The sequence below is a fragment of the Palaemon carinicauda genome, chromosome 1 (genome assembly GCF_036898095.1).
Source record: "Palaemon carinicauda isolate YSFRI2023 chromosome 1, ASM3689809v2, whole genome shotgun sequence".
Classification (NCBI taxonomy): Eukaryota; Metazoa; Arthropoda; class Malacostraca; order Decapoda; family Palaemonidae; genus Palaemon; species Palaemon carinicauda.
In genome coordinates this window covers 7,704,214-7,714,620 of record NC_090725.1, presented here as the reverse complement: position 1 = coordinate 7,714,620, position 10,407 = coordinate 7,704,214, and the positions used below count along the sequence as shown (strand labels likewise).

The window sequence follows — 10,407 nt, the reverse complement described above, 5'->3', positions numbered from 1 at the left end:
TAGTTTTTTGGCTCTAATGAGGTGTTAAACAGTTTGGTGGCAAGGGTAAACTACTTACTGCATACTGCACAAGGCATACTTCAGGTGATATCGCCTATAAGGGTTTACTGGGGTAGTTAATTTGCCGGTATGTTATTTTCCATAAAGCGAAAGGACAATAGGTCTTACAAACGAACCTTCAAACCTAAAGAAAGGTTTCAATATTAATCTTGGACTTAACTAATTTGGAAAGGAATAATTAAACTATTTAGTTTGTTTTGCTTCTGTTATTTTTTCACACTGTATTTTATCATCCATACACTGAAATGTATTACTGTATTGAGTTTTGTACAGTACTTCCAATTAATATTGAAAAATTGAACTAATTTATGATTTTCATTGCATATAGGTGTTCTAATTTGTAACATGTCATAATTTTACCTTTCTCTACCTACCCTGTAGCTATATCTATAATAAATAAACTGATAAAAAGGTAATGATTTTAAATGTATACGTAAAAACAAGAAATTTGTATAACAATTGTATAAATTAAACTTTTATACAATTATTTTCGGAAGAATTTCACCACATCGTCCACTGATCCGAAATTCTAGATGTTTGTCTGCTCGAGTGGTTCCTATATTTACCGCACAGCATTTTATGCCAGCTTCGACTGCTTGAAGGATAAATCTGGGGAAAACATATAAATTACTATTCCTGAAACATTAGTGATACTTACTTTAACGTAAGCTTTATATAATTTCAACGATAAAGATATATTAATAAGAAATGATACAGTGTGCTGCATAAAATGGTGATATTTAAAAGTATTTCCCAATAATTTTTTCAATTAAATGTCATAATTATTATTATTATTATTATTATTATTATTATTATTATGATGATGAAAAGTGAGATGATTAACTAGGGCAATGAGTCATGCTCAATTCTTCCATAGCTGACCCAAAAATATAATATACAGTATATTATACTCAAGTGATGAAAAAATAAATAGAAATCTACAGTAAATATAAATTTAAATTTTATCTATTAGCCTTATAATTCTAAAAGTCTTTAATATTATGAAAACAAACTAAAAATCCAGGGGCGGGGGTAACAGTGGCAATGATATTCATAGTAATTTCTTAAGAGCAATAATAAAGATATGAGCAAAACCAATCAAAAAAGAATTTGTTTATGGAAAGAAAGTTTTAGACTGTTTAACACCGTAAGACTGTTTAACACCGTATCTCGAAAAAACTAGCCCACTCCTGGAATACGAGGGACAGTTATTGGCAATGAGATAGTTTTGCATGTCAATATGGAAATATTGTCATTCCTTTGTTCCAAACATTATCGGGTAGTTGGTACACCACCACAGCTCCCACAATTGGTTAAAACAGAAAAAAAACCTCCAATCCCAGCAATGGTATTCCTTTCCCAAAAGCTAGACAGTGTAAAGAGGAAGAGATTGGACAACAAGGTGGGAGACAGTTAGTAAAATATGAAGGAATAGAAAAATTATGAGAAATTTTGGGATTTACTGAGGAAAATATTTTTCTCCAGTTTGAAGGCCCTCTTGCCTCACACAAGGATTCAACAAGGAAATGATATTCCGTGTTGGAGCCAAGTAGTAGTTAAGATGGGAGGGCATGTTAATGACTGGTATGGCATTTCTGAGTTCATCCCTATCATATTCAACTAGCCTAATCTTCTCTAGAATTTTCCCTGAACTAAAAGCTAGTTTTCTTTTACGTTTGGAATTTCCAATTTTTCAGCAACCATTTGAACATACTTTTCCATAAAAGAAAATAAAAGGCTTTCACATTCTTCACAATGATTAACCAAAGTCATCATGGGTGGGATTTGATTCAATTGCCATGACTAACTTTAAAGGTGTCAAGACAAGGGAGACAACTTCAGTATGAAATTATTTGCACAAAACTTCTCATAATAAAAATATTAAGAAAATGGAACTTCATAGAAAATACTGTTGTAGTCTGATGCAATACTCAACCCCAGTCATAAAAATTGTAGAATATGACCATTTACATGTATTGAGCCCAAGAAATAAGACGAGTTTTTACAAAATTTGTCCCTTGTAGTTTTGTTCATAGTAGTATCGATCTGGCAGAGATGCTCTTTTCATGCACCAGAATAACCCCTAGTCAATTACAGCTATTACCAGGTGTGAGCCATGAACTAGTCACGCTACCAGTGCACAAGTTAGGACAACTTTAGTTTACCAGAACTTACTAGATGAGAAAAAGAGGAAGTAATAGATGTTGATTATGCAGAGTTTATTAGGAAATTCAGTACAAGGAACGAGAATTACTAATAATAAGAAAACAGATGTATGGATCACTTTAAAAAATGAGGGGCTAAGACCATGCATCAATGATAAACAGTAATTAGAGAACCAAGAGAAAAATAAACAGGTAATAGAACAATAGTAGACAAGTCTTTGTTTAGGTTCTCTAAACTGGCCTTAGTGATATTTTTAAAACCTGTCTGGGTGCGAGAGTAACCGATCACCATCACCCAGTTTTTCATTGCATCATTCAAGAGGCCCCCCCCCCCCCCATTTCCTCCTGCATTAAAAAGTAGTGCTATTGAGAGGGCAATGTCAAGAGATGTGATCAAGCAATGATTTAGAGCGTTCTGTAGCTTAGTCTAAAACGTCTTGTTCATCTGTGTATGATATGAATTAATAGGTGACCTTTTATTGGGTTGTGAACCCACCAGAAACTAAAGCTCCACTAATGCAACTCCCTTTGGCCAAGTCCACTTCTCCTACATTTAAATTCATACATTAAATCTAGGGTATTTTTACCATCCTCAATAATATAATGAAAATCTGAAACAATTCAGGATCTTCTTGTTCAAGGAGTTAAAATGACATTAGGTTTGAAACTAAATTTTTATACCACAAAAGTTGATGTAGAAGCAAAATCAATTATTCATTCTGAAAAATTACTTAGTTAATATATACTGTACTATAAAACATTTCATACTATACAAAATGTAAAGTAGAAATTAATGCATTACCTATAGCCAGAATATACATAGAGAGATGACCCTAGTACAAGGAGACCATCACTACTGGCTAAATCCTCTCGTATACTCTTAAGACGGTCTCCAGGAACATTATCGCCAAAGAAGACAATGTAGGGTTTCATAATCCCTCCACATTGGGTACAGGAGGGTACAATGAACTTTTCAACATCTTCCTGCAAAAAATAATAACTGCATTACAGTTTTTTACATGAAGAAATGTGATTTTTGCTTATAAGGTAAAAATTGCCTTCCTTGGAAATTGTTGAAAGACATTTTAGCTTTAAACTAGAAAACATAAACATAATATACAGAAGTAATTCTTAAGCATTTATGTTTTTCAGCAACACTACACACAACTAATAATGTATAAAGAAATAATGCTTAAGTTACGGGGGAAGATGATTTCTAGTCTACCTTCCTTAATTTGTGATGTAGATTCATCATTACTATCTGTGTAATGCCAGTTTCCTCTTTATTAAGTCATATTATAAATTTACTTCAGTTAGGGGTAACTTCAAAGATGAATGGAAGAAAATTATGAACTGAACTTAATAACACTATCGTTAGGCAGCTATTATTGTAGTATGAATCTAAATAAGTTCTTTTTTTCTTTATACTTTAATCTTTAGGATTTAGTATATGAATTATTTTAGATATGAAGCAGATAAAGGAATAGTGTAGAAATAAAGATTATGATATCATTTTGATTGAAAGTTTAATCTCTATATTTTTCTGTGAAAGGTTAAATGATGGATCTATACAAGAATATTCCAGTAGATATTGACAACAACCTCAAATGATAGATGTGGGATAGTGTTGTGCTGCTAGTTTGTATTCAAAGATGCTGGAAGGTTCTGCATGTTTCTTTTTAATATCAGAATTTTTACAAACCGTATAAATATCAACTGCGCCTCATGTAACTTTGGAGTTTTATCATTTCTAGAAATCTCCACTGATTTTCATATTGCTTTGCTCCTCGAGCTGACTTATATCAATGTTACTTCGTTCATTCAACAGCTTTTGTCATTTAGGTTGAGATTGACATAAAAAAATTGATGATATAATAATGGTAATGAAAACAGAGTTGAAAATAGCATGTGTTACATTCAACGGCTTTTGTCGTTTAAATTGACTGGAGTTCGATGGCGGCTACTATGCATGTTGAGTGGAAGAAACAGAGAGAAAACGTTCTTCTGTATTTGTATGAGTGTTGCTTGTTGAACATGCATTACATGGCTCCCCTCATGAAACAGACATGCATGTGAAAGAGGGCACCCTGCCTTAGAAAGTCGTACTTACAGGAGATACTCAGGTATTAGGTAGTCAATGGAGATCCAATTCTATTTTCAACAAATGTTGAGAAGGAAATTTTCGAAGTACAGTGTATGACAAGGAATGGCCCTGTGCATAGAGTCAGAAGCGGCGACTTGCAAGTGCTGGTGCGCATGAAAACTTATTTTGCTGTGTGTATATCTTTCAGCATGTGCTGCTTTGCTGGGGGACTTGTAAGTCTGACAGTTTTGGGGGTAAATTTCCCCACAATGTAACGTAGGCATTAGAATCATCAGAGGAAGTGGCGGACAGTAAAAAATTAGCAGGAACTATCAACAGATTGCCTTATACCATCTCTGCCACTGACACATCCATGGTACCCTTGGGAGCGGTTCTCAGTCTGAAGATGACTCGGGGAAGTTGTGGAAAACAGTTGGAGTTGGTGCAGCTGAACCTCAAAGCTGCTTTGAGGGTTTAATATAAACATTCCACCCTTCACTTGGCTGCAGGGATGTAAGCAGTAGTTTGATGTAGGCTGATGCCGAGAAGATGTCCTACTTATGTTCACAATTGAGAAGTGAAAGTGGTACCCCTGTTTTAAGTAATATGCTCAGGGATGCAGAATCTTGCAATCCATCCGGAAATTAAGGTAGTAGTAGAGTACATGAGGCAGATGTTGCATCTTGCATGGGGATAGGTTCAGGCCAAGGAAAGCAGCGATCGATGTGACATGGGTGAAGGCTAACCACGTCAATGTGATGTGGCAAAATTATGTTGTGAGGGATGAAAAGTGGCCATACTTGAGTCTATGAGTCGATGCACCTTTGAAGTTTAACATGAACAACAGGTGCAGACCCAATCCTTGGCTCTTTTAGTAATGCCATGGCATATGAACTATGACTTAAGTAGGTGTGCAGTAGATCACCATGAGGGGTGAGAAAGGTATGGATTAATTGAAACTCATGTCGGCGCATGGAGGTAGGTGTCTATAGGCATGGTGTACCTGAAAAGGGTGGCGTTGGAGTCATCGAGGCGATGTCTTCCCAATGGAGAGACTTGCATGGTTGCTACTCAGGACATGGGGCTATGCCAAGGCCTTGTAATCGATTCCCAGGTGGGCTGTGGCCAGTGTGTTTCTTGAAAGGGCATAGGCAACAAGGAAGTTTTGAAAAGTTCAGATGTATTCAGAATTGGCAGAGAAATGTCAGAATTGATGGATGGACCAGGCATTGGACTGTTGAATGAAGGTGTGCACAAGGGGCATGTGGCCTATGAAGTGCAAGACATCTAAATACACTAACAGTAACTCGCGATCAAAAGTAGAGTAACTGAATTACGCCTTGGAAAGTTTTCTACTGAAGAAGGCCAATGAGTGGGATGCTCAACTGATCTTTTGTTCAAGTACCATCCCTACAGCGATATCACTAGTAATGGTAGAGTAGAAGGGGTGTAGATGACATGGTAAAGGTGAAAACAGTAGCAGTTGACAGGGTTTTCTCTGCACTAAAGAAAGCCACCTTCTGCCTTTGAGGGAGTCGTAGAGCTGCCGGGTAGCAAATGTGGCAGCAATGACTATCAAAAACCGGTGATAATAGTTCACCATCTCCAAGAACTCCAGCAGTGATTCGATGGTTGAGGGCCTGGGGAACTTATGTAATGCTGATACCTTCTTAAGGAGGGAGTGAACGCTCTCAGGAGTGATGCTATGACCCAAGAATGCCACTTCTTTGGCACCGAAGGTACTTTTAATATACCTGACAAGGCTGTTCTGCTGCAGGCAGTTGGGGATGTGTAGGTGATGAAGGTAGTCTTCTTTGGAGAGGGTAGAATACCAGTGTGTCATCTATGTAATCTAAGCAGAAGGAGAGGTCCCCTAAGATGCCATCCATGTGCTATTGAAATGTCTACCCTACATTATGAAGGCCAAAGCAGGAGTAACTGAAAGTACATGTGCAGAAGGGGGTGTTGGTGGCAGTCATAAGGATATTTTCTGCATTCATAATCACATAATAATACCCCTTCAGTAGGTTGATTGTCATAAATACTTTAGGACTGTGACGGTAGGTGGTGATGTTGGCTTGGCGATGTTGGGGAGGGGATAGTGGTCTCATATTGTCTGGTTGTTAAGACACCTGTAATCCTCACAAGAATGTAAGGATCCATCCTTCTTCAGGACTATGTGCAGGGTTTATGACCATGGGGTTCAGGCCTATTGACAAAGGCTTATTCTTCCATTTCGGCGAATGTGTGTTTAGCAACTGTCAAATGGTATGCGGTCAAATGTCTGAATCTTGTGAACACTGAAGACCTTGTCATCTTGATATGATGATAAATACTGTGCTTGTCGGGAAGTGTGGGATTCTGCATAATTCTGAGTGGAAAATGTCAGGATAAAAAGTGAGAAGGTGGGCATAGGCATTGGTGGGCATGCTGATATGGAGAGCTAGGTCAGAGGGACCTGGTGGTGAAGGTGTGGACAAGCAAGAGCTGGTGTTGGCAAATATTGCTGTGCTATGTTAACCAAGGTGTGGAAATGGGAGAGAAAATCTGCACCAGTGAGATGTATTGTAAAGTCCACAATGATAAAATTCCATGGGTACTGGGTACCCACATACGACAGTGTCAGCATATCATACTGTGGAGGGGGATCACAGATCTGTTGGCGGCTGCCAGGCAGACATCAGTAAGCTTAGAATGGTGGAGTTATGCTCATAAGAGGGAACATGGCAGACAGGAGTGATAGGCACTAATATCTACCAGAAAGTGCACATAGATCTCGAATCATGTATAAAGGAGAGATTAGTTAGTGGGGAGCCCCTGCCACAGGTGATGGCTGACTTGAATCTGGTAGCACATTTATTAGCAGCAGCCCTGAATCTGAAGTGGCAGTAACACAACTGATATTGAGTACTGGCATCTAGTGGCTGTGGAAGGCATTGGGTGTCATTGGTGGATGGTGGGCATCGATGTCCTACAGCATTCACATCAGCTTCAGTCCGCATTGAATGGTTGTCTCATTTGTCAGGAGTGGAGATGTTGATGGAATTCTTAGCAGTGGAGAAGTGGCTGTCCATAAGAGTGTTGACTCTAGTCATCAGGTCCTTCATGGGCAAGGTGTTGACACTGAGGTCGACTTGCACAGATTCCAGCAGGCATTATGCCCAAAAGGCACCATGTAATTTCATTTTGCAAGAAGAACTGTCTGCGGCAGGTTGAAGGTCAGCACTACTGATCATTTCTCTGAAGTTCATCGACATCTTTTGATTTCCCATCTATTGAGAGCTGAAAAATCTTGGCTACACAGGCATCAAGAGATGATGAGTACTGCTCTAAGAGGTATGATTTAAGAGTGTCGTGCAGTATGGGGTCGTCCCTTAGTTCGCAAAGCCAGTAGAACATTTTTGGCAAGGAGTTGTCAGTGATCGCAGCAAGGACGTCTGCTTTGCTGCCTGAGAAGGTCACACCCTTGATACGGATCTAAATCTTACAATAAAACCAGACCAACACATCTCTACTGGTAAAGGGTGGGAGTTTCACTGTGGCATCATGGATAAAGAAGTTGGGGTCGGTGATGGATATTGTCACAGGATACGACAGTCAAAGCTATACGCTGGGGAGGCAGGCTGGGTGTTCAAGTCACTCTAAAAGTCACTAATGTGTCGTTCCTGGGAGCAATAAGAACTGACTTTATGTAGCGAACAACACAGGCATTTATATGTACCCTAGGGATCACATATGGGTGACAGTTGCATGTGTACATTCAACAGCTTTTGTTATTTATGTTGAGATTGACATAAAAAATTTACAAAATAATAACAGTAATGAAAGTAGAGTTGAAATTAGCGGGTATCATACTCAACGGCTTTTGTTGATTAAGTTGATTGGAGTCTAGTGGTAGTTACTATGCATGCTGTGTGCAAGAAACAGAGGGAATAATTCTTTATTTGTATGAGTATTGCTTGTTGCATGTATATTACACTACCCCCCAAAAGACTCAAAGTTTTCCGTCTTCTTACTTTCAAGAGGACAAGTCTCTTGCCCAACTATGAGACATCTGATCACTAACAGAAACACCTGCCAGCACCAGCTTTGTCTTCAGCCTTCTCATCTTGCTGACAATAAATGCTTGTTACCTCATTCCAAATAATAAGTCCATTTAGTAATTTGGGTATTGGGATGTCTTCTCCTGGATTTGTTAGTAATTACTGTATTGTGTATAATGTTAAAGAGAATTATTTCTTGCCAATCCGTCTCTTTACTGTATGTCTCTACCTCATAATAGGAACAGTAATTTCAATTGGATAATCATTGTGAAGAAGCTGAAGTCTTTCTGTTACCCTTATGGAAAAGTATGTTTATATTGTTGCTGAAATCATAGGTAGTTTGAAATGTAAAAGAATACTAGCCTCAAGTTATGACAAAAATCCTGAGACTAATTTATTATAGTGGGGATGAAGTTGGGAATACCATGCCAGCCATTAAGAGACTGCACCTATTATCGAACTCTCAGTCTTTAACAAGCTTCTGATTTTAATAATAGCAAGCTTCATAAGCTTAAAATTTCGTCAACTTTGTTTATATGATCAAAGAAGTACATTGAAATTTTTTACCAATAACAAAAAATCTAACCAAACCTGCCCCGTTTCAAACCCTAGCATAAGTCAAGTAGTGACTAGTAGTTCCAGTGCACCAATTGGTAAGTGTTCTGGTGGTCCATAATACATTACAGAGTCGAGATCCTCTCTTTTAACATAGTACTTTAAAACTAATTTTTTATCTTCTATAATGCAACCATCACATTTCTGAAATCCAATCTACTTCTGTGTATCATTGAATTCTAAGGTAGAAGTCCGAGCTGGTAGTGCTGATCCTAACATCTCTCCACTCCTTGAATTAAGTGCTAACAAGCAACCACTTACTTCTTATATTAATGGTGCTGTATATCATTTGGTTCACATTACTGATGGGTTGAAACATGTCTTGGATGGGAGTCTGTATTATTTGCTCATAGTATTGGGCTCTAGCACAATTCGAAGTTTTTCCTAATGATTTTAATTTAGGTACTAGTACCTCTGCTGCTGAAATGAATACCTTACCATACACAGGTGCAAATATTTGAAGGAAAGGTAAACAAAGAGGAAGTGTAGTATTTAATGTAAGGGAGACATTTTTAGAACAGGGAGATGAAGATAATCATGATGCAGAGGAAGAGCCATACTCTAATGAGGTACTATCTGATTTTTAACAGTTGAGGAAACTTATTTCTGAATAGTATCCAAATACATTTCTTGAGATAAGTTCTGATTCATCTTTTTATTCCGAGTCATTAGAAGCAACTTCCTCCAAAATGACATAAATAAAATAATCTACACAGTGCTGACATGGTATGTTACTAATCGGGCTAACTAGCCTGATATCCTGCTAGTATATGCCAAAGGTATTATCTTTCCTCACTTATGCAAGGCAGGGTTTTCTGCCATATTCTCAAGAGTTTGATGCATCTCCCGCAAGGCAGAGAGTTTCACTACAACAAGTGTCATTTTCATAAAGCTCTTGTGTGAAAACTACAGTTTTATAAAAGTTATCCATGAACACATGGTAACCTTTGCTTAAGAGTTGATCCAAGAGTCAGAAAACGAAGTTACGCAGAGATGAAGAAACACTACGGTAAACGATAAAATCAAGGACTTAATCCAACTGAGCCCCACATAATATCACACTATGCAGGTTTTATTGGTTCATGTACTGTACCTTGTTTGAAAGGCCTCTATTCCACTTCAACATCCTTCTTTTAGCGACAGATGGTTCTTCAGGATTTACAGACTCAGACATCTTTCCCAGATTTACTGCATGACAGGTCAAATAACAATCAACTTGGCAATATTATCCTTCAGTATGCTCCCTGTGGCTGCAGGGGATAACAACAATTAGAAAAGCGCCAAAATATCCGTGCGTGTTGTAAGAGGCGACTAAAAGGGATGGGACGAGGGGACTAGAAATCCCTCTCCTGTATTTTATTTCCTGAGAGAGATCAAAGAGGTGGAGCTGGGGGGAGACTGACTGCTCCCTGCACTCTAGTTTTGGGGTGTCGGAATGTGC

The 10,407-nt window shown here is 38.1% G+C and overlaps 1 protein-coding gene across 1 annotated transcript in view; it reads right to left on the bottom strand.

Moving 5' to 3' along the window:
• Positions 1 to 241: 241 nt before the first annotated feature.
• LOC137641424 (NAD-dependent protein deacylase Sirt4-like) overlaps positions 242 to 10,407 on the bottom strand; it is a 31,452-nt gene continuing 21,286 nt past the window's right edge. The window contains exons 3-4 of the mRNA XM_068373960.1: positions 3,028 to 3,209; positions 242 to 669 (exon numbers count right to left, since the gene is read on the bottom strand). Coding sequence (XP_068230061.1) covers positions 537 to 669; positions 3,028 to 3,209 — 315 coding nt within the window. The 3' untranslated portion in view covers positions 242 to 536. The remainder of the gene's footprint in view (positions 670 to 3,027; positions 3,210 to 10,407) is intronic.